We start from the raw sequence: 25,653 nt of genomic DNA on the forward strand, positions 1-25,653 counted from the left end.
TAAGTTGCTGTTTAAAGCAGCAATTCTTTAGACAGATATTTTAAATAAAAAGTGAGGCCTTACATACAAAAAAATTTAAGTTGGGGGTTGAAGTAACAGTCAATCAGAAAAGGTGTCTTATTCTTGCTTTACAGGTGAGGGCTCTGTGAGCTTTTAATTTTAAAAGATGAGAACGGTCTGAATACAATAGAAATTGGAACAAACTAAAGCTGGGAATTTCCCAATGATTTTATTGAGGTAACTTTTCCCAATTTTATACATATATGCATTTATATATATTTAAGAAAGCTAAACAATGTTCTAAGGCACTTGGAATTGTGCACGGTAAAGTATCCGATAATATTATACAACTAAATAGAGCATAATTTTGCTTTTTAAATAACACAAACACCAGTACGGAATAAAAAAAGATAATACATAGTCTTTCTTTCAGGTTACAATAGTGGAATACATGTACATAGGTGTGTATACTTGTAGATATTTATACCCACACACTATAACACAGTACAGGCCAAGAACAACAAAGAGAGAAACTGTCATGTCAATCAGAGTACAGTTCCAGTTATTCACACTCACAGATATTATACCTGTGTAACACGGAGAATTAGATCACTCACTGGAAATCAGAAATCATTCAGTCTGATAATGATCACAGCTTACCATTCTTATCACTTTCACCAAAGATTGAAATAACGAAAGAACGCCTATGGTTCTTTATTTAAGAATCACTCTTACACAGAAAAAAATAATGACTAGTTTGAGTTTTTGGTAGGTACTCAGTCTGGTGAAATCGGTACAGAATATTTTGAGCACATTGGCACATTTCTAAGCCATAGAATATTTAAAAAAATAAAAATAAAAATTAGTGCCTACATTTTAAGTAATGAAAGTGGTTTGATCCTAGATTCATTCAGATAGTCTTCAAACACTAGTTAGCATTGCAACAGCGACTTCTCCTTGTGGAAGCTCTCTAAGCAATGTAACGATACAGTCAAACTATAAGAAAAGCATGCAGTAAGGGAAAAGCCCCCAAAACTCGCAAGTGGCACAAATACTATTGGCATTTTAATATACCATAAAATTGACCTGAGGGTGGAGTGGCATTCTGCTTCATTTACTCCCTTCAATTTATTCTTAAAAAATATATACCGGTATTTAACAAGATAAGAATTCTTAAGCACCATCTAAAAGTTCACAATATAATCACCTTTTCAACTTTGAATTGCTCTGTCTCAAAAAAGATATTTAGAAATTTTAATATTTTAAAAAACTACAGTGGCTAAATTAATTCCATTCTATTAGCCACAATTCTTCCAAATCATTTCAAGACATATTTACCATTCAGTTTTCTTGACAAAGAGCAACAAAGAGAGTAAGTACGTTTATGTATTGTTACTATAGTTTAATAATGTTTCACCTAGGTAAAACTCATCTTGCTTTGTGTATGACCTTCATTCAAGAATGAACAATATGCACGCAATCCAGTTAATCCACATTTCCTTTATAATTCAGTTTTCACAAATCTCAGGGCAGATGAACCACATGACTATATTTCTACAGGGAGAATTTAAGTATTTGCTTGTGGATTAAATGTTTCCTTCATAGGATAAACAGGCAACTGTTCTGGAACTCATGGGATGCAGTTTACCCGGTGAGGTCTAAGGGTGATTTTCACAGACCACAGGTTTTTTTATGTGGGTTGTTAGTCGCTGTGCTTGTGGTTAAGCCATGCAACAATCCTCATAAGACTGACAAGGATTATGACCAACAGTGTACTTCCGAAGTATAATTGTGAGGCTTAAAAAAAGAGAAAAGTCTGCCTCATGTGAAATCTCTCCTTTAAGTACTTACAGGGACTAACCAAGTGATGGTGCCCACCAGAACGGCCAAGGCTGCCCAGCAACCTGCTCCCTGAAGCACCGGCAAATTAAAGCTGCATCAAAACAGAAGTCTTGAAAAGTGAAGCGGGAGGAAACAATTCAGGGCCCAAAGAAAGACAAGGCAGTCGAGCCGATGTTTAGAGATAGAAACTTTTTCCGGTGTGTCCTCAAATTGCAGTAGACATTGGTAGGCAAGGGAGGTGGGGAGGTGGTCCTATCCTCCTCGGAGAGCATTTGATCACAGGGGAGAATTTTTTACTTTTGGTTTTTACAAAGCCTTGGCACGCTCTTGGCGTATAGTCAGCAGGGACCTAGGATATTAAACACCTTGCAACGTGTCGGACATTTCTGTACAACAAAGAACGCACAGCTCCCAATGCCAACAGCATCCCCACTGAGAAACACTGATCAACGGTGCTTTGCTCATACATGTTGCTGTGCTAGCAATGCGACAAGCTAAATGACATTTTTGTGCAGCAAATCCTAGCACGGCTAAAATGATCTGTGCCTACAGGGTTGGCTTTTGGTGGGAAGAGCTGCCACAGAATTCTTTTGGGTTTTTTTTTTGCCAGAAATCTTACTGCATTTACAATGGCATTTCTTAATGTGGGATGACCCTGTCTTTGAAAAAGCATAAGTGGACTATGTTTCTGTTGTTTTCTAGAAATGCTAATGGTAGTTCCCATTTCCATACATAGCTTAAGCTTAATGATTACAAAAAAAAAAAGAGAGAATGGTTTGGGAGTATTCAACCCTTGTCGCCACTGCCCGTGGGTCACTGCCAAATTATAATAGAGCCTCAGGCACCTCTTGGGAACTTGGGTTTGAACTATCTGGAGATCTGCTTTCTCTCAGAAAGATGGTCCTATTTGATGATTACTTTTGCCATTGCATTCCCCTCTAGGACATAATCCAGTTCTAGAAGTTCATTCTGCTTTGCTAAGTAAAACGATGTAATATATCCTACCAATAAGTAAAGAGCAAATACTCAATAGTGTAACAGTGGAATAGTGAAGCTATTTCAACAGGCCAAGGGACAACTTTGTAAATAAATTGCATCTTAGTGGTTCCTTGGTGCTCACAACATATTCTAATGACGTGAAGAAATTGATTCTCATCTCAAAGTATATACTTTTCCTAGTCAGGTTAGACTTAATAACGTGACTGGAATTCAGGAATGCCTAAGCCACCACAGTGATGAAATGACATAAACATATATCTTGTACCAGTGATTCCATCTCACTTGCTCTGAGCAGGATTTCTGACTCTGTGTGAAATGTTCTGCTGCGATCACAAGAAATAACAAACTGAGGAAATTTCTGAGCAAGAAAGGAGGAAAAGAAAGCTTTCTCTGTTTAAATACGGACATACTACTGCGTGGTAGACAAGACTTCCTTTTTCTAATGTGAATACAGTATAACTTTTGAAAGTCGCATCTTTCTGATTCTACTAAGAATAAATACCATGTTTGTTATGTGTTAAAATGTGGTACATAACAGGACATGCAGTGTTAATGCTGATTTTTTTTCCTCTTTCAAGTGTAAGCTGCTGCGTTTTTTAAAAAGTACCAAGGCGGCACTGAATTAATTACAGGGTGTAAAACCCAAATATGAGTTTTAAGGTTTTCTTTAAGGTTTTAAGGAATCTCTTGTTTTCAACACCTGATGATTTTTGAAGGGTGTATGCGATTCCCCTACTTCCTTAAATAGATTTTCACTTACATTTCAGAAATTTCTACTAACAGAATATATTTACTAACATGAGAGAAAGATAAGTTAACTACAATTACTATGCTAATAAAGGACACAAAATGAAACCAGGAAGTCAGTTTTTCTGGATAAATCAGAGACAGATGAGTTTGCTTTTTCCTGTATTTAAAATAGCTATTCAAATACCCAAAATTGTTCTCTGAATAGTATAGATTTCATTTAAATAATTGAAGGAATTAACATAAAGGTAAACTATGTCAAACATAAGAAATGCAAGACATTTTACAACCACAGGAAATTATCAGGCAGGGCTGCCTTAAATTAACGCTGGTCACCCAAGAACTAATTTTGCAGACTGGCTGATAATGACCAGGAGGATGCTGATAAAGCCACAGCGTCTTCTTACCACCTTAATGTTAATGTTCCTTATCTCTACTTTAAGAAAGATGAAAATAGGCAGTCTGGGTTTTAGAGTCTGTCTAGTTCTTTCCTGCCTGGGACCTTCCTGGAGATGGGTTTGTTTTCTTCCTTAATCACATCCTGGGGACTCAGGAAAACCCACTCACTTCCTCTATGTTGAAATAGGGAAAACTTGGTGGGGTGTTACAACCACCCAATTCACACACACACTTATTTTCTTTATAGAATTGCAGCTGATGGGCTGGATTGCAGAAATGCTGGAACTGGGCCAGCATTGGCGAGTGGTCCACACCTGTGCATTCTTTTAGGGCGGCCAGGCAAGAACTTCTGGATGGGCTGTTGGTGTGAACAGGCATCGTTTCTGCCTTTTAAAATTAGCTATTAAAATAGAGCCTTATTCTGCAAAATACGGCTTAGCTCATAATCCTTCGATTCTTTCCACAGCTTTTTCTTTAAAGAATCAGTCTAATGAAATAATTGGTGGGTCCAATTCTTAAATATTAAACTAGCGGTGGTTAATTTTTTTTGACTTTTTAACTTCTCTCTGACTTTTGAGCTTTTCTCTAAACGTGTCAATCAGTTACAAAGATAAAGCGTGGGTAGTTCACAAATCTGACATCTCATACCAAGGAAACACTATATTGAGGTACCAGATTCTCATTTCTGTACTGGGTGCATCTCAATGTATCGAATAAGAACTGCATCACATCCACCACAAGTGGGAAAAAATTCTTCCTTTTATCAACCAAATAGAGACTTTCTATGACATGCACCTTGAGTGATAAAATGGTGATAATGTCTTATATTTACCATTTTTATAGAGGTCTGTGATTAGAAATTAAGACAATGTTTAATGATTACAAGTATATAAAATTAAAACAACATTAAATTCATTGGTACTTTTCCCAAGACTCTAAAATGATAATAAGATATAATAAGGAAAAGGGTGACCGACAAAAAATTGGAATAAAGTTAATATGTATGGCTGGATTTAAACACTATGAAATGGACAAAACTTCAGCCAGAGAAAGACATTTGGGTTTCCAGAAAATTTTTTCAAAGCAAAAACATGTCCTTGTCCTATTAATGAAATAACAACAGTGCAGAAATCTAGGTTTATTTTATTAATACACATAGTTGAGTGCAGCAAGAGGTGAAACAATGCTGGTTACTTTTCTTAGTTAGAAAATGGTCCTGGCTTTCTGTAATGGGCCAATTGAGGCTAAAATTTTTTATTTTTAAGCAAAATCATCCAATTTCAAGTGGTTCTTTAAAATATAAATGAATGGCAGGATCCACATTTATCCACCAGATTAAATGCTTGCTTTTTTGGTTGAAATAAAAAATTAGTCTTCCATATTATAAATCAGCATCATTTCAGAAAATTTTAGTCCAAGCTCTGAGAATAAAATAGTCTATTTAGGTCTTATCTTGTTATTATACATCTCATGTGTTTTTAATAAAAGGGGCACAAAACAATCATGAAAGAACAATTAAATGCAAGGTTGTATTTACATAGGGTCATATGTATTTGGGAGCAGAAGCCACGCTGTGCCCATGACTCCATGGAAAATAGCAAGATAGCAACAGAGGGTCTCAAAGTAAACAGTACTGACTGTAGGCTCACCAGGAAACCTTCCATAACCGGAACCCCACTGACTTTTGCACTGAACGTCAATGCTGTATTTACGGACGCAATCAGCAGACTCTTAAAATACAAAACGAGGGTCTCCTCACTTGCAACTTAGCAGAAATTTCCTGTGGTCTTTTAAGCCTTTGGGTGAGTATTTTTTTGATCCAAGAGCTTTATTTTTTTAATAGCAGCAATCCAACTTAACGCAGCACTAAAAATAAGTAGTCCTTTGCATTCCCACTCAGAGCTAACGGCTGGCAGAACACTTGCATTTTGCTTAAGCTTTAACTTTGGATTGGGATTTGTTTTAAAGGTACAGTGATTGTCGATATTATCTTCCTTAGCTCAAGAGTGGTTGTTTTCACTTTGGAGATAATCGAGCTAGGGAAAGGCCAAAAGATTTATTTCTAAAGCTTGCTACAGATTTATAGGGTCACCTTACATCTGACTTTATTCCCAGTCTGTTATCCTTGTGGAAGGTTGGTATATTAGGTAGAAGTATAAAAAAAAACGTGAAGTGTTTATAGCTATGCTACTTAAAGCATGCAACAAAATTTGGGTAAGCATGCTTGTTAAGAGTCAGTAAAAGCCTCTTGCATTTAAGAAAAAGATGCATGAAAACAGACTTCTTTCTGGCAATTAGATTCACTGGCACAACATAAAATAATGGTACTATACTGTACCAACATAGTATTGTTCTAGGATCAGGTCTTTCAGGAATCCATGCTGGGTCACTAGATTCCCAAATCCATCAATAAGTTCTCAGCTACCAAAAGCCTACTTCAACAATACATTTATGCTTCAATTCTCTCTTTTCTTCATTAACATAATGAAATATTTTTCTTTTGTTCTGATTTTCAATCCCCACCCCTTTCCAGGGCCCAGCAATTCCATTCCCCATTTCTCTTTTACCCGCACGCTAAAATGTGGCTTTCTGGTAACGGAGCCAGCGATTGTCTTCTGCTCGTTCTCTTTGATGAACACTCCTGATGAAGAACAACTGGTGCCACCATGGTGTCCCTCACCAGCAATACTCGTGCTGGACGGCAGGGTTGCCGCGCCCCTCCCTTTGCTCGTGGCCCCAGCTGGGCTGTCCAGGTGAGGAGCACTTTTCACACACTTCTTTCACCAGAAGTCCAATGGAAACACACACATTCAAATCCCAGTGCAATATCAGGTTTTCAGGAAGCAAGGCTTCCCCCAAAGATGATCAGTCTATGTTTTCAAAGGGTCTTGCATTTCACTACGGACGATGAAACCTGAAATAAGAAACAGGAATGCTGTGAGTTATAGTACAGAAGCACACTCTGCATTGGGTGAACTGAAAAAGGTACGGGAACGTTCATAATTAAAAGCAGCTCTGGTCACCCTCCAACTGAATGACTGTCACAAACTCCTGTTGTAACAGAATACTATCATAAATGTTATGTTGGAAAGAGAGACGGCCCCTATACACAAGGTTCTGGCGCTAGCATCCAGGACACACAGCAATCAACACACAAAACGTCATTCTTCTTGAAGGTCATGCTCTGACCTGAACTGAGCAGAGGGAGATGTTTCATAAAGGATTTGGTTTCACCTGGTTTGTAGTTATAAAAGGAAAATATCAGCAAATAGTCACTATTTCCTTAGCTTCAGCCTCTCATCACCTCCGCTCATGACTCCAAATCTACTTCCTACACCTGAATTTCCAAATGCCTGCCGGGTTTTTCCTTCCAAATGTTCCACAGGCAACACACAAGTATGTGCGTAACTATACAAATGATCTTTTCTTGTAAACGTGCTCTTGCGCTTTCTATCTTGTTAAACGGTCTACCTTTTAAAATATTTTTAGTCTAGAAACCTCAGATTTGCAGCTCATTTTCTCCTTCACCCTCCATATCCCAAGCAGTCACCAAGCCCTGCCTCGACTGCCTGTCTTTGAATTTGTCAAAGCCCTCATCACCTTTTGCTGACACTACTTTAACAGCATACTGGCCAGTAGTCAGTTTCATATCCCCCCAGTGAGTTCTGGAACATTCCTTGGGTTTTTGTAGCCCTGTGCTTTTGAACCTTCTGTACCTTAATAACTGCAATCCCCTTCCTTTATTTTCCACCTATGTTTTCATACTCAAGATCAAGGTCAAGAACCATCTTCTCCATTGAGCCTTATCTGATCTACCTGTCAGCCTACTTCTGTGATTCTACATTTACGGAACTCAATTTGGCATTTCATCTGTCTTGTATAATCTAATGTTCAGCTGCCCTAGAAAACCAGTCTCCTCATTAGTTTCCCTGTCCCAGGTTCATAGATTTGGCGATCAAATCTATTACTCCACACTGTCACTAGCATTATCATCATAAAATATAGATCCAATGATTCCAGTTCTTTGTTATTAACATTGTATTGTTCTCCATTCCCTGCAAAATAAAATTTAAATTTCTTAGAGAGGTGATTGAGACCTTTCAGGATGTGGGCCAACCCATGTTTCAAGCTGTATCTCCATCACTACTAAATGCTCTAAGTTCCCATCATTTGTCCCAAAATGCTCTCCACTTTTGTGCTCATGTTCTTTCCTTTGTCCTTGTCTTCTTTCCATCTCCACTTCCTACAACCTCATTCTGTGAGTTCCCCAAACTCCCTTTTCTCCACCTCTCAAGGAAGCATTAATTCCCTTCTCCTCCGTGTTCACATAACATTTGGTTTACACCAGTTATTTGTCACAGGCTATAATCTTTGTATAGGCGGCCTCTGCTCTTAGATCGTGAGACACTGAGGAAAGACTGTGCTTCGCACCTTTATATACTCATAGAATGCACTATCTGTAACACGGTACTAGTTGACAAATGTTGCTGTGTGGAATCAAAGCATTAAAAAATGGAAAATTAAAGACATAAGAACAGATGAAGCAAGACTGGCCATAAGCTGATAACTGGAGAAGCTGTGTGATGGATGCATGGGGCTTGTTACACTCCTTCTGCATGTTTGATTTTCCAAAAGTCAAAATAAAAATAAGATATACCAAGCTTTCCAAAATATTGTGACATGTGTCACAGGAGCATGTATCCACTCTGAGTTCAATTCTTAACTCTACCCCTGACCATAACCTTGGGCAGGTGTGTGACCTCCCAGGCTCTACATTTGTTAAATGGAGGCAATATGGCCATTCCAGTCGCCTGGGCCTTCTTTCTGCCCTTTGACCATGCACAATTCTTTCACCTCAGGCCCTTTGCACTAGCTCTTCCCTCTACATTAACTGACCCTCTTTGGGAGTGGAATGTTTTCCTCTCTCCCAACAGCATATGGATAGCTTCCTCTTTTCATTTAAATCACAGAATAAGTTTTACTTCCTCAAGAGACCCCTGCTTCCTGGCCATCCTATCTGTACTCACCCTTGTCCCTCTCATTGCATCCTGGTACACTTTCCTTATAGCACTTGGCACATCTGAAATGATCACGTTTATTTGTTTACTTGCTAATGGTTTGTCTCCCTCGTTAGAACATAACCATGTGACAATGAGGACCTTATCTATCACATTCTAAATTCCCAAGGTCCAGAACAGAGTCTGGTTGCCCTATGTGCTAATAAATACTTGTTGAATGCACAAACATCTGAACATATACAGGGGCACTTAGAAAGCTATCTGATAATTCTTTCTATACATAATTCTATCTAACTGAAGAGCCCAAACATGAGACCCCTAAAATTAATTACAATTAAATGTATTCTAATCTATGATAACCCATCTGATAGGACATTCCATCAAGCTTCCTAGGAAGAATCAACCATAATCTGAAGAAGAGTATGAAAAGTCTGTAAAAATATTTCAAAAGAGTAATTGAAAACCTCTTAAATCAAATGTTTCCTATAAAATGTGAAAGAGAGGCATTTAATACTCATTTCATACTCAAAGCAATCTTATGAGGTAGGTACTCCTGTATCCCTTTTGTACAGATGTGGAAACTGAGGCACAGGGATGCTAAGTCATGGACCTAAGGCAGAGAGCTGGTTGGGGGGAGACTCCAGGCTCCAGACTCTGTGTTCCTAACCTACACTAGACTATGAGACAAAAATATGCCTTCATTCATACTTTCCTTCACAGGGTTTTTTGGGTACCTCTGGGTAGAATGGCATGCAAAAGGTGATCAGGTGGATTTCTACATCTGTCAGTTAGTTTTGATCAGTTTTGACCAGAGAAAGGTCTTGTTCCACATCCCCCAGCTACACTTTTATGGCTAGAGTTGTCTCAAAAACACCTGCCTTTTTCCACAAAGGGAACTGGATGAGAACAGGCTCAGCACAAACGTTTTGCAATTACCAGCAAAGCAAGTCCAGTGATGTTCTTGGGGTTGAAACGAGCAGCACTGCCTCTCTCTGGGTAGGACACATGACAACTATCCACACCACACGGGGGACCCTGGGGACCCTGACAATACAGACTAATAGACTGCACCTGCAGGATCTTCACACCGTGCGCTACCAAAGCTCCCTCTTTGTTAGGTTCATCTTCTCTAGGAATTAAATACAAACTCATCTAATTTAGCAATATTTTAGGCCTCTCCAAATTTGCTGGGCTTCACGCACCAAACATTCCATAATGTCCTACTCTTCGTTTGATCCTGGAATCAAAGGACAAGCGTGAGGGAACCTGACGGGAGAGCCTTTCTCTTCCCTTTAGTAATGTCTGTGGGATGAAGAAGGTAACTTAAGAATTGGGCTGGGCAAGAAAGTGGGTAGTCAGTGGACCAGGAGCGATTTAGAACCTTCTAAAGCCCAGCATCTTCCTGGAAAGTGTCATGCTTTTAATTTCCAAAAATTAGTGGGACACTGTAAGATTTTTTCCCCTGCAGACACTATTTGCTCATGGATCCCATTAGAGAGTGACTTCCACCGACTGCATTGCTTTGCAAGGTCAGGTCATCAGCACAGCTTCAAAGGCCAGCTCAGAGAAGAAGGTCAGCAACCAACATTGTGGATGTAATAACACGCTGACAAAGCCCGGGGTCAGATACACAACCTCTTCGCATGGACCGCCCAGATCTGGCAAAAAAAAACCCCATATATTTTCTTGCACTATCCAGTTAGAAAAGGACATTTACATCCTGTTTAAATTAGGCATCTTCAAATTCAGCTCTAAAATTTTATGGTTAGAGTTACTGAAAATGCAAATTGTTCTTAGGTTCGTTAGTGCTCAGCAGTTTGCATTCATTTTGAACTGTAAGAGGTTCAGCTTCATCCCCTGAGAAGCCTGACTATCTGACAGAATGACAGTTTGGCTTTAGGCTTCGAGCTGATGGAGCAATAAATAGATTTACTGCACCCTAAGGATACTCAAGCTTTCTGTCCACCCTTTTCTCAGAACTTCGCTGAGACTCAAATTTGAAGTTGTCTATATTTTCTTCTTCTTGTTAAAACTGCAATAACTTTTTTCTTATTTTCATACTGTTGAGAGGGAGTGCATAGGGGAAAAAGCTATTTTTAAGTCATGGAATTCAGGTAAAGATCATTCTTTTCCATAAAGATGGTTCCTCTACAAATTAACATATAAAAATTTACTCACTTTCCTGTAAATTCGTTCAGATGAGATAAAACATAAAATGATGCACAAATGTGAAATATTATTTCCTATACTTCCCTATTTGATATATACAGAAATCCTGAAACAGTGATTTACTTTATCTGGAAATCCACAGAGGAGAGTAATACCTCAAGACGGTAGAGAATGAGATAATTGCTTTAAATACACACACACACAGTTTTTCAACACAACCACATTAAGAAAATTGAAAAGTAGAGGAAAAAAAAAACTATAGCCACACTCTATAACAAAGCATTACGAGTTTTTGATGTCATTTCCTAATCTTTTTTTCTATGCATATGAATTTTAAATAAAACACACCACTGCTAAAGATAGCTTTAGTCAGTATCCTGCTTTTTCCACTTAACATCATGCCAATGATCTCTTGAGGCCCATTTTGAGTGTCAATTCAATCATTCTTTGTTTAACATAATAAGCCAATAATTTATAAGCTAATAAAATATGAAAGCACTACTTTACGCATGCTAAAAAGGGTTCCTACTTACAAAATTCAAAGCTTATTGTTTTAAAGTAATATTCTCTCTGGATTATAAATCTGATATGTACTGACACAAAAAATTTTTTGGAAAACAGAAGAAGATTACAATTACCCATAATTTTACCACTCAGCTGTAACCATTTTAAAGTTTACTTTTTAAGTAAAATTTGACCCTTCACACAATTTGTCTCTATAATTAAGAGGATTATTTTGTAGAAATTCCATTTACTATGGAAAGGAAAGTGGCTTTTCTTGGCCATGGTGATCTCTTTCCAAAAGCAATGATCCTGTTGAATAATACACTGCCATTCAAATGGCCTTTTGGCCTTTAAAGAGTGGGCTGGGTGCGTAGCTGCTGGGAGGAGAGAAGGCAGCATGTGGCCAGACAAGCAGCAAGTGTCTAAAGGAACTGAGGTTAGAACTCGGTCCCTCTCAGGCCACAGGATGAATTCCCCGTGGGACGCTTTGGCCTCACCCTTGTCACATGGCCCAGGAAAGTATTCCAATTCCAGAGGGCTATCTGGAAAATACTGGAGAAACTGGGGGAAGTAGACGAGAGGGTGGACGACCACAGTTCTCCACGACTACAGACCAAACACGCCACAATGCATCCCGTGATGGAGGGCTCAGAGGCATCTTCTCGGTACACCCACAGCAAAGCGTCACCATTAATATTAGTGCCAGCACATGATTCAAGAAAAGCCATCAGGATGGACTTTTCATTTATAGAAAGAGGACTTGGGGGATGAATCCTTTGCTTTTTTCTTTTAAATGTGTGTTTTTGACCAGGCAATAAATTCTCATGTTTCAAAAATTCAAAAGATTCAAAAGAGTGAGTAGTGAAAAGCTCCCCACAATGCCTGCCCCTAGCCCCCCAATTCCCCACCCCCCAGAGGCAACCAATGTTGTCAGCTTTTTGTGGCTCTCTGCAGATACAGAAGCAAAGGAAGCTATATATGGGAATGGATCTTTCCAGTGTTGCCTGATGCATCACTGTGTGAGAGATGATCTCTGGATAAAAAGGTGCCTGGGCAGAGGGAGCAGGGCTGTCTCAACCCTATTGCTAACCAGCCCAAATCCTTAGGGAGTTAACAGATCTAGGTGTCGAAGGGAAGGCTTACCTGACATAAGGAGATAATGTCTGGCGCTAAGAAGCAGAGCTGATAAGTGAGCTGCTGTATGTCTAGGCTGCATAACGATTCACAGCGTGTTGATTTTCTCCAGGGTGGCTGGTGCCAAGGGCACTGCTATCTTCTACACGAGCAATTTTCTAAATTTGCAACCTTACGGTATTATTGTGTTAATTTGCTTAGCCTCAGCAGTGTTTACCAAGCCTTTTTCCTCTTAAAAGAAACATTGAAAACAATCTGAAAATCATAAGCATGATTTTTATAAGTCTCAGAGCCAAAATATTTCTCTCCTGGGATCAACTCTAATGATGTCATACAAATTAATGGAAAAAGAGCAGCAGACATCTGCTTTCCCACTAAGTTTTAAAGAATACCTAAGCAAGGGAGATTTATCTGACTGATATGAATATTTCATTTTTCCTTATCTGGAAAGACATTTTAAAGAGTGTTAGTCAATATTTTTCAGAAAACTTTTAAAGCTTATCCTTGATATCAGCTGTTACCAAAAAAAAAAAAAGCCTATGATTTTCTCTTGAAATGCAGCTGATCCCTATTTGCATCTATTGATATTTACTTAAACAATGAAGATAAGAATAGACTATTTTATGGATTACAACAAGCATACTCTAAATTTATGCAGATAGGTAAATACAGCAAAATAGCCAACAGAATTCTGAAGTTGAAAAAATTTCTATCAGATAAGAAAACATTCTACAAATCTGTTCTAATTAAACAGTGTAACGGGAGAGAACAGCTCATTAGAGCAGAATAAAGAATCCAGAAAGTGACCCATGTGTATCTTAAAAGAAGAATTTCACATGAAAGGGAAATAAATGACATTGGGACAACTGACTATTGATTTAGAACAAAGTAAAGTTTGTTTACTCTCTTCAATCACACACACAAATAAATGCCCAATGGATGAAAGATCTAAGTGTAAAAAAAAAGCATATATAAAAATTAAAGATAATAGTTTTATAATCTTGGCTTTCCTCCCTAAGACACAAAACAATGAAGTAAAAAGTAACAATACACACAAATTAGAATATGCAAAAATTTAAACAAAAGACTACAAAAAGGTTAACAACAGATTGAGGGAAAGTATGGTGACACATGTAACAAAGGGCCAACAGTCACAATATCTAATGAGTTTTTGCTAATTCATATGAAAAAGACAAACAACCAAAAGAAAATTGGTCAAAACAAATCAAAGAATAAAAAATAAATGGTCAATAAAGATAGGTAAAGATGCGGAACCTTACAGAAATAAATGAAATAGGAGATTCTTGTTCATTCTTTAGAACATAGACCCCTCACCACCACCACCACCATGCCCCCAGCCCCACCAAACGCTGAGAAGGGTGAGTAGACCAGGCACGCTCATAAACTGTAGGTCACAGGATAGTCTTTCAGAATGAAAAAATATATATCCAGTTACTAGCAAATCCACTTATGGGACTACTACAGGAATACTGGTGTGTGTGCACAAAGATATATTTATAAAGAAAGTCACGGCAGCACTGTTTTAATAATGAAAAACTGAAAATTCCATAAACATCCATCAATAGAATAACCGTTCAATAACTTATGGTGTATTACCTAGGAAACGCCAGAGACTCATTCAAATAAATGAGATATATACTAATATGGGAAGATTTTCCAGATGCGGTTTTGTGTGTGACTGAGAGGGTGTACATAAAGGCATGTGAGTACCTACATGTATATCATACACATATATACACAGGTTCACAAATGCACAGAAGCGTCTCTCAAAGGATCTACACCAAACTTTCACCAGTGGTCGCCTGTGAGAATGGGAATGAGGTTGGGGAAGGAGTGAAGGGCATTTTCATTTTTACTCAATAGATTTTGGTACTGTTTGAGTGTTTAATCAGAATCTTTGATCTGTATACATAACAAATAGATACATAAAAAACAGATCACATTACTTCTCCCTGCATCCTGCTGCTTCCTTCCTTGTTCACAGCGTACAACAGAAGAGAACCCCTTTCAGGATAAATATTTACTTTTCATAAAATGAGGACTCCCATAAAAACACATTTTTAAAATTTGATTATGTTCTATTTTAGTTTATTCTTCATATAATGTTATCAAATGCAAAAGGGGTTATCACCTAACCACAATGTCTAGAAAACTATGCAGAACTAAAGCTATGTGGATGATAAAGACTGGGCTGAGTGCACTCACACCTCTCAGGGGTCAGGATGCAACGACACAAACACACGCCACCTTCCAGTTGCCTGGAGGTCCCAGCCAGCTCGACGTCACCATAAATATCCAGCCACCTTATTATGATCAACTTTACTAGAGAAGTATGACCTCAGGTGTCAGATATTCACATGAAGTTTTCCTGACCCCAGAAGTGGAAGGGAGAAAAGGAGGAGACAAATAGGTCTGGCTCGAGGTGGGCATGTGATGGGTCCAAGAGTAGATTAGAATAGGATAAAGCCTTCAAATACAGGAAAACCCTGTGCCTTCAGGATGTCTGAAAGCCCTACATGCATTTACAAATAAACATGATGAAAACAAAGAAACGAAACAAAGAAAGAAGAGTTATCCTCAGGAGAAAGGGGGACCTTCTTCTGCATACCAGACATTATGATAGGAGCAACAGCTTTGGAGCAAATCAGGTCCCCATGAACTTCAGGGACAGGGTTTGCTATTAAATTATGAGGCTATACCACTGCTTCCTATATCATATGACCTGCTCCCCAACATGGAAGACTACCACCAATAGGAACCACTGCAGAAACAGTAGCATCATGATGTATGGCTGCCCTACAGAGGCTGTATCTAGCCTAAAGTATCAGCATTTATTTTCTAGAAAGACCTACTGTGGTCATCATCTAATCATATGTCCTCATATGCTTTTTTTTGCTGGGGAAGACTAGCCCTGAGCTAACATCTGTGCCAATCTTCCTCCATTTTTTATATGTGGGTTGCCGCCACAGCATGGCTGATGAGTGGTGTAGGTCTGTGCCTGGGGTCTGAACCCATGAATCCAGGCTACCCAAGTGGAGGGCACCAAACTTAACCCCTAGGCCACGGGGCCAGCCCCCTGGTATGTTTTTTAACAATTCCATTTTTCAAGATTTGATTGGCATGAACATTTTTAGGAGTATCCCTGTTATATAAAGCAAAGCACATAAACCCATGAGAGAGAAGTGAACGAACACCTGTGAAGTTGGGGGTCAGAACACGTGATCACTCAGGTCCCTTCCAGTGTTAGCAGCCTGTGAAACTGAAGGGCGCTGGGAGCAAAACGGCAGGATTGTAGCAATCTTCTGCAGCACCAGTAAAAACTGGATTCTATTCTAAGTCATGTCTTCCGAAAATTGAGTTCCTGTGCTAAGTTACGTCTACTGAGAGCTCCAAGCAGACACATATGTGCCCACACTGGCTCTCACCGGCAACTGTTCTGGATGTAAAACATCAACTGAGTCTCTTCAAGAGCAGAATAAATGGTGCTTATTTCTGGCCCAGAAAATAAAACTAAGAAAGAAACCAAAATGTAGCCCTTAACAATGATTCAGACTTCTTTGAAAGAAAAAAAGGCTCAATTTTAGAAATGTTCATTAGATGGTGTCATGTTAAACTATATTTTAAAAAAATGTTAATTGTGGTAAAATATATGTAACTTAAAATTTATCATCTTAATCATTTTTAACTGCATTTTGTCTACCTACCTTGTAAACTGTCGACTCTCTTCATGAACTTCCATTTCTGTGCTTTTAAATTCATTTAGTTCTTTCCTTATCGCTGCCTAAATAAGAAAACACAGATCAACAGAATTGTTACTCAGGCCACATATTTCCTCAGCATATACAGCACCAATGAAGCAGAAATTCTGTTAAGAAACGTCTTGGAGAAAAGGATTCCTAATTTCTATGATAAAGATATGATTGGGTGGTCTAGTGGTTAAGATCATTGCTCTCACCCCTACTTCCCGGGTTCATTTCCCGGTCAGGAAACCACACCACCCATCTGTCGACTGTCATACTGTGGCAGCTGTGTGTTGCTGTGATGCTGAAAGCTGTACCACCAGGATGTCAGATACCAGCAGGGTCACCAAGGTGGACAGGTTTCACCGAAGTTCCCAGACTAAGGCAGGCTAGGAAGAAGGACCTGGCCACCCACTTCTGAAAAAAGTGGCTATGAAAACCCTATGAAGAGCAGCGGGGCATTGTCTGATAGAGCGCTGGAAGAGGAGAGGATGGAGCAGAAAGACCAGGCAGGGTTCCCTCTGCTGTCCACAGGGTCACTAGGAGTCGGAATGGAATTGATGGCACTAACAATGAAAGGTATGATAAATGTAGTATCGTACTCCAGCCAACCTGAAACCAGGATAGATTTCCTTCAAGTGTCTTTGACAAGGTGGAGAAGGAGGGGGCTTTGCTAAACTCCTCCTGGGACCTGATCTATGAGTCACACACAATATCCTCCACCCTAGATGACCACAGGGTCATGACCACAGGTCACCCACGTACAACAACACGGCTTTGACTAGCTGCCATAGAGTGCCTGAGAAGGCAGTTGCTATTTATTCTTTAATATTGAAAGTTTAGAGAAATAGAATTAAAAATTGAAGCACAACACTTAAAGCCACTCAAAGAAAAGATCAAGTAGAATGCTATTACTATTACTATTTCAAGAACACTTAATCCATGCCATGTAAATGTTGGGGTTCAAAGAGACACTTATGTCATTCAGGTTGAAAAGCTGAGATACTCATCAAAATGTTAACACAAGTTGTCTATTAACAATAGTGGCTGCAACACGGATGGTTTTTGGTTTCAACTTTGTGCTTATCTTTATTTCCTAACTTGTCTACAAAGAACATTTTCCTCACATAAATAAAAAAAATACTAATGAAAACATCCCCATAACCTCTGTGAAAAACGAATGCTTCAGCTGAGCACAGAATGACATTACAAAAAACAGAGAATAACTTCACCAAGAGATAAGAAAATCTACTTAGTGGTTGGAAAATGACGAATTTTAGAAAAGAGAAAGAAGAAAACCCTGAGGCCTCCCTGGTTTTCTTCCATCACTTGCTGTTACTCTGCAATATACAAGCATTTCCCCCTCCACCTCTTACAATGTTGTATTTAACTCTTGTTGTCACAGATGGTCTCTCTTGTCAAACACACTCCTCAGCCCCTGTAGTTTCTACGTGGAGAACTGGGAATTGTGGCTGGGATCTGTGGCAATGATTCTTGCTACTGATTTTTGGAAGAGATGAAGCAAGCAGAGAGAGACTGTGGGCGCAAGTCCCCTGTGAGAAGACTACACAGCTCGTCTCACAAGTGAGACCAACGAGGACACTTTGTTTTACTCACTGTAAAAAGTGATACCCAGAACTGGGAATTGAAATAGTGAAGGTGCTCTATACTAATCGCCAATGAACATCTATCAAGAAAGTCTTCCTTGAAAGGAGATATTTTAATACGGATAGTGGCAGAGAATCCCGTCTCCACGTTCATTTTAAATCTCTCCTCTAAAGCTAAGGTTGCAGCAGAGGAAGTGGAAAGTAGTACACCAGAGTCAGAACTCATGCATTCTAGTCTCACCTATGCCTTCTATGGCAGGGTGACCCTCAGCAAGTTACTTTGCTCCAAAACCTGTTTTCCCATCTGGAAAATGGGGATGAGAATTCCTCACAATATTATGAGAATCAATTAAGAACATATTTAAAAGTGCTTCATACACTGTAAGTATTCAATGAAACATCATTGTGAGGCTTTCGAAAAATGAATTAAATTTTAGTTTGTGATTGTAACAATTCTTTCATTGTTATTTATAGACAGTCTACTATGTGCAAGAAGATAATGTCACTGAAGGAGACTCAGAGACTAACAAGGCAAGGTCCTTATTCTCAATAGTAGCTTGGCTACCAATCTAAGAGTCTGGCAAAAATCAAAGCATTCTTTGAGAATCAACTGGGATATGAAACGGACAAAAAAAGAGTACCACACAGTTTATTTTTAAATGTAAATTGTGTACTACACACCCTTTATATTAGTAACATTTACAATTCACTTATGACTATATGCATACATTTTCTCTGAAAGAGCCAGTTCAGTATTTACAGGCACATCCCACATGTGCATCTGCAATGTGACTTTGCCATTCCCTCATCAAGAGGTGGAGTGTCTCTCCAGCCTTGAATCTGGGTGAGTCCTGTAACTGCTTTGAACAGAACCCAGCAGATGCGAGGCTGAGCCAGTCCAGGATGTAGCCCTTAACTGGCCTGGCATCTTTTGTGTCCTTCTTCCTGTAAGTCAGCTGCCATGTAAAAAACATGACTACTCTTAGGAAACCACACTGTTAGCAACCCAAGGTACAAGGAGAGGTCCTGGAGGATGAGATGCCAAGACAGAGGGATAGAGACGCCAAGGAGCAATAAGGCAGATGTGTTAGTGAAGAAGCCGTGTTGGAAGCGGTGAGCAGAATAAGATGGTTGTTTTAAGTCACTAAGTTTTGGGGGGGGTTGTTACAAAGTAGTTGATAACCCAAATGCTATTCCAAGACTTTCCTCTTACAGATGATAAAATGGAGGCCAAGAGAGGTTGAGCGACTTGCTGGATATCAAATGGGCATTAAGGTACAAAGACGGGGCTCAGATGTAGGCCTTCTTATTTCAAGTCCCACACGCTTTCCAATAAAATGAGCTGCGGGGCCAAAGTCATCTAGATAACTGCCTCAGATCTCCATGTTGTGTGTACTAGTTTGTAACTAGAAATGATGAGTCAGTTATAGGCAATGAACGTGATGTGAAATTACAGGGACTGGTGGTTTGAAATATATATCAGTAGGATGTGACTACAGGCAATTAAAGAAATGGAATACTCATTTAAAAAACTCACTGAGGATTGACCACAGTTTTATTCCAAGAGTTACTTCCTCTTACTATTTAGACAGAAGGTTTCCTGAGAGGGTTACGAGAGGGAAAAAAGTAATTAAAGACTCTTTATGGTAGGGAAAGACATGTACAATAATCTTAACTCCCCTCTATGCAAATGAGACCAGAGTTTAGGCCTAATAACTCTTCACATTAAGTGTAAATGGGTCTGATTTTGCTGAGAGATATGGGATAGAAAGAGGTAGGCTGATGTAGGGGGATTTGGAGCCCGAAAGGTGCTGAGTGGGATCAACAATGGGAAATCACTGAGCTGAAACTAGGCATTTCTAAGATTGAAACAAAACAAGCCCCCAGGAGATTCCACTGAGACCAAGTACGTAACACAGTCGTGCATCGCTTAATCACAGGGATATGTTCTGAGAAATGTGTTGTTAGGTGATTTTGTCATTGTGCAAACATCATACGGTGTATTTACACAAATCTAGATGGCAGAGCCTACTAGACACCTAGGCTATATGGCAGTAATCTAATGGGACCACCATCGTATATGCAGTCCATCACTGACCAAAACGTCGTTATGCATTTTGGTCATAAAGACCAAAAATGACTGAAACTAAGTTTAAAATTGACTAACGATAACTAGCGATGGAAAGTCTGCTTAATCACTCCCAGTCAGTTCACGGGTCAGCTTGGCCAGAAGCAACAGGTGATTTGCTGAACACAGACCCTGTTGCCTTCTCAAATAACATGAGGCCAAGATTAATTAGAACTCCCATTATTTTGATGTCTTTTGCTTATTTCTTTCATAAAAATCTGACATGGAACATAGAGGGGATTTCTTGACTAGTCATCAGCTCAATGCCATGGGTAGGTAAGTGTGCTCTCCTCTGCTGCCCGGGCAACCATCGACGGAGCAAAGGATATCTGTGTACAGAATTAAAATTTCAGCCTTTCCCAGGACCTTTCTAGACAGAGCATTCCTGGGGGGATACCATGTTCAATTCATCTTTGTGTCCGCGGTCTAGGACAATACTTAATATATTGTAAAGCTTTTTTTTTTTTTCTGCTTTATCTCCCCAAATCCCCCCTGTTACATAGTTGTATGTCTCAGTTGCAGGTCCTTCTAGTTGTGGCATATGAGATGCCGCCTCAATGTGGCCTGATGAGCGGTGCCATCTCCACGCCCAGGATCCGAACCCTGGGCCACTGCAGCGGAGCGCGCAAACTTAACCACTCGGCCACGGGGCCAGCCCCTATTGTAAAGGTTTTAATAAATGATTACTGATTAACTTGTCGGACAAATCCATGCATCTTCTGAAAAATTCTGGATTCTCTTTCACTGGACAATTTTAAACTAGATTGTAAACTGAGGCTTCAATGAATGGTGAAAATGTCACCAGCGGGGACAAATCTTGGATTATCAAGCCTGACCATGAATGTACCACTGCCAAGAGCTACTATTTATTGATGAGCTGGAACTCTATAAATATTCTACCTAATTCTCAAGACAGATATAACTGGCTCTACTATACTAGCGAAGAAACCTAAGTTAAATGACTTGGCCAACGTCAAACATCTACCAAGTGGCCAAGTCAGGAATCAAAACCGTTATGTGCCCACCTCTTCAAAGCCTGCCCTCCCTTCTCTACCACGGAGCTTCCGCAGTCTACCCCAGGGAGACAGCAACAGCCACCTGAGCCTTGGTCTGCAGGCCACCTTCAGGGCCTTCTCTCTCTACCGCTCATCTTAGGGCTCATTGATCTACTTCAGCACAGATATAGATATAAGCTATCTAGAGCTTACTGTATGCCTTTCTGTTTGTAGTGCTCTACTCAAGCACACACAGTCTAAAATTGAAATTTTTATTTTACAGGCGAATTAAGCTCAATCAAGTTCACAATTAATAGGGCATTTCTCCCACCACTTCTCTTTCCCAATTTGGGCAGTTTAACAAGACTACCAGATTTATGAGATTCCCCACTGCACCCAGCACAGTGTTTTCGCAGAATGGGCATTGACTGGTTATTGACTGATTGGCTACTGATCTCTTTTCTTTACTTGAAGTTCAAAGATTTTTTAAAATGCAAAGTGGTATCTTAGTGAGGCTAATAAAATTGTACTAAGAAAAGAGAGAGAAGGGATGGCTCCTTTAGGCTGGAAAGAGGTTCAGTGTTTATTTTGAGAGCAGAGGTAGAAATATTTACTTTCAACAGTTTTTTTTTCTTTAAATGGGATACACAGTTCAAAAGTTAACTTTTCTTTTAACACAGTTAAATTACAGATTTTTATACCAATTAATTTATTAAATAAAAGACATTATTTTTAATCTGGTCATTATATATTATGTTTTACTTTAGGGGAAAAAGCAACAGGAATTCAGAAATGCTTGGTATAAAATGATGATCAGCATGTGTTATTTTCATTCTAAAATAAAATATACACTAAGACCATTGATAGTTTTAGTATCTCTGGGCAATAGTAACATTTCATTATACTCATCTTTTAACATCTAGAAGAAACGAATAACTTTATTTTTTTCAGTGTTAGATAAAAAACACTATTTTCAGAAATTCTTAAAAATATCATGCATTGATGTGTATTATAACTATTGTTTCTTTTTTTCTTTCTTCTTCTTCTTCTCCCCAAAGCCACCCAGTACATAGTTGTATATTCTAGTTGTAGGTCCTTCTGGCTCTGCTATGTGGGATGCCACCTCAGCGTGGCCTGATGAGTGGTGCTAGGTCCACGCCCAGGATCTGAACTGGTGAAACCCTCGGCCGCCGAAGCAGAGCGTAGGAACTTAACCACTCGGCCACAGGGCTGGCCCCCTTCTTTTTGTATTTTTGAATATTCTGATTGTTGCCAATGAACACAAGTCACTTGTGTATATATAATGCACTATACATAAACTGCATTTTAAATTATTGCATTTTTTTCTATTTCCTATCTTTAAAAGGTATGCCACATTTTTTTTCTCTCTAAAGGAAATTATTCTTTTTTTCCCCGAGGTAAAAAGAAACTACAGTACAAATCCAGTTCTAAAAATGCTGTCCTTTACACCTTCAAAAGTCTCAGGAGAAATGGGAGCGACAATGTCAGAGAGAGAAAAGGAGCCTAATGTGTGAGGAGAGAGGGTCTCTGGCTGTGCTCTGGGGCTCAAGGTCCATCTGCAGGGGAGATGCAAAAGTCACGTGCCTTCAAAGCGCTCGTGAACAGTGACCCTGCAGAAGAAAACCTGACCGAGGATGTCTCCCCCGCTGCTGAGAAGTCCAGCACAAAAATCTATTTTTGCTTCAACACAAAATTAAAAAGAAAAATCCTCTCTGTGACAGCTAGAGATGGATGAGCTTTACCTTCCAACAAGAGACAAGAGGTAGAAAGGACTATTTCTAGGGTATGAAAAATTTAGTTTCCACATGAGGGTGGTTAATCATTTAGACTCTCACTGCCTGCCCACTTTGCACCTGCTTTGATTTTTACTCATTTACCTGGCCACCTGCTACCTGTCTTTCCAAAGTTCAGCATTTGAGTAACAACAGAGCTGGGAATGGTGGATGTGGCTACCTGAATTTTCCAAAGATGGCGGCAATAACACCTCCAGCCCACATGTTCTTCTGCAATATGACTTTGCCACTCACCCCTCGAGGGGCAGAGCTACTTCCTCTCTCCTTGAATCTGGGCTGACCTTATGACGTGCCTGTTAATTAAGAGAATGTGGCGGAAAGGCGGCTGGGTGCCTTCTAAAGCTGGGTCAGATAAGACCATGCAGCTTCTACCAGAGCAGCCCGTCTGTCAGCTGAGCAACACTGAGTGACCTGAGTCAACCCCACGAAGAGCAGAAGAATCACCCAGCTGAGCTCAGACTAAATCCCCGACTTCTCAAATCTGTCAGATCTAACAAAATAGTTGTGTTCAGTCACTAAGTTTTGGGGTGGTTCATTGCTCAGAAGTGGTGACTGAACAGGGCCAACAAGGAGTCACTAAGTGAGAGGTGAGTGACCAAAAGTCCACAACTAAAAGCCTAGGAGAATGGGAGAAAACTTGTACAAATGTGTATACTCTTTCTTGCAAAATGACACACCATGTGCCTTGACCCTGAAGACAACTAAATTGAATCTAATTGAAAAACAACTAAAATGCTGAACATAACATTTAAAAATTATCTGAAATGTACTGACCAGCTGGTAAGAGAGTAAAAAATACTTTTTAAGATGAAGCCCAGAAAAATGAGGTAAGCAGAGCATTCAAACTGGCTTTGACCTTGAGGGTATTTGTTATGTTAAATCTGGTGACTTTCAGCAGTCATTTTCATAGCCTGGTGAGATACTGAAGACCACAGACTTGCCTGCCCAATGTGGCATGTCTAATAAATGATGTTCCCACCATAAAGTTGGCCCATATGGCACACCCTCAGTGTAAGAGTGGACTAGAATTTCCGACCCTGAGAGGACAGCAAATAAAATTTCATGCTGGTGCTTAGTGGGCGAGGGAGGGAGGATAAAATCTACACTGAGAATCTGCATCCATAAGTCAGCACTCACATGGGTTTGTAGCCTGAATTCACAGTACTAAGGTGGTCGACAATAACTCACCTTGATAATCTAAGAATAAAACAGGCTTTACAACAAAAAGCATTTCTCGAGATAGAGTCTCATAATAAAGGTTTCATCAGGAAAATTTAATTATATTAAACTTACATTCATCTATTGACACAATCTCAGAATTGATGAAGCAAAATTGACAGAATTGTAAAGAGAAGGAAAAAAAATCCATAAATGTGGTGGGAGATTTCACATATCCCTCTTCTGGTACGGGACAGATCAAGCAGACAAAAAAAATGAGTAAGAATACAGAAATCTGAATGAGACTAACAAGCTTGAACTTTCAGATATAATTAGAACTCCACACCTCAAAACTGTAGAACGCACATTGTTTGCAAGTCTATAGGGACATTTATAATTACCGACCACATACTTAAAACATTCAATGCGTAAGGACACACTCCAGTCCTAGTAACTCAGGATCTTTGGTGGTGAGACCCAGCCACCAGCATTCTTAAATCTTCCCTGGTGATTGCAACATGTGGCCCAGGCGGAGAACCACTGACATCCAGGGTCATTGATAGCCCTCAGTGCTTATATTAGAAAATAAAAAAGGATGAAAATTAATGATTTAGAGAGTCCATCTTAAGTTAGAAAAGAACAGCCAAATTAAGTCAAAAAAATTGGGAGAAAGAAGATAGAACAAAAAACAACACAGAAAACAAACATATACTGGAGATAATCAACAAAGCTAAAAGCATATCTTACACCTTCTAAAAATATCTATTCTAGGTAAACTGAGCACTTAAATGTGAAAAGCAAAAGTATAAATGTTTTAGAAAATAGTATAGGAGAATACATTTGTGATTTTGGTATCGGAAGAACTCTTTTCAAGCAAACAAAATCACAAACCATAAAGAAAAAAGCCGGTAAATTCATAGTATTAAATTTAAGAATCTCTTTTTGTCAAAAGATGCCATAAAGAGAATGAAATATCATAAATTCGGAGAAGATACATATGTATCTGTAATATATAAAACCAGAATATATGAAGAGCTCCTATGAATCAACAAGAATTTGACACACCAAAAGAAAACAGGCCAAAAATAGGCACTGAACGAAAGGGGAACAAAACGCCCAACAGGCATGAAAATATGTTCGATCTCATTAATAATCAGTGACAGGCAGAGTAAAACCACAACGAGATGTTACCTCACAACTACTAAGTTGTCAAGCAAAGAAAAGAAAAACAAAAAAGGCTGACTGTCCAACATTGTCAAGGATACGTGACCAGGGGAAGTGTCAGCCTCAGCCAGTGGGAGGATAAAGTGGACCAATGACTTTAGAAGGCAGACGACATTGCTAGTACAGTTGAACACGCATCCACTCCAGGACCCAG

General features: G+C 39.3%; 1 protein-coding gene across 6 annotated transcripts in view; it reads right to left on the reverse strand.

The window, feature by feature from the left end:
* Positions 1-204: 204 nt before the first annotated feature.
* Positions 205-25,653, reverse strand: part of PHACTR2 (phosphatase and actin regulator 2) — a 249,424-nt gene continuing 223,975 nt past the window's right edge. For all 6 annotated transcript variants that reach the window (XM_023632914.2, XM_023632917.2, XM_070256254.1 and 3 more), the window contains 2 exons: positions 16,538-16,614; positions 205-6,901 (listed from right to left, as the gene is read on the reverse strand). In XM_023632914.2, the coding sequence (XP_023488682.2) occupies positions 6,886-6,901; positions 16,538-16,614 (93 nt within the window). In that variant the 3' untranslated portion in view covers positions 205-6,885. The remainder of the gene's footprint in view (positions 6,902-16,537; positions 16,615-25,653) is intronic.

Source organism: Equus caballus, chromosome 31 (genome assembly GCF_041296265.1).
Source record: "Equus caballus isolate H_3958 breed thoroughbred chromosome 31, TB-T2T, whole genome shotgun sequence".
Lineage (NCBI taxonomy): Eukaryota > Metazoa > Chordata > Mammalia > Perissodactyla > Equidae > Equus > Equus caballus.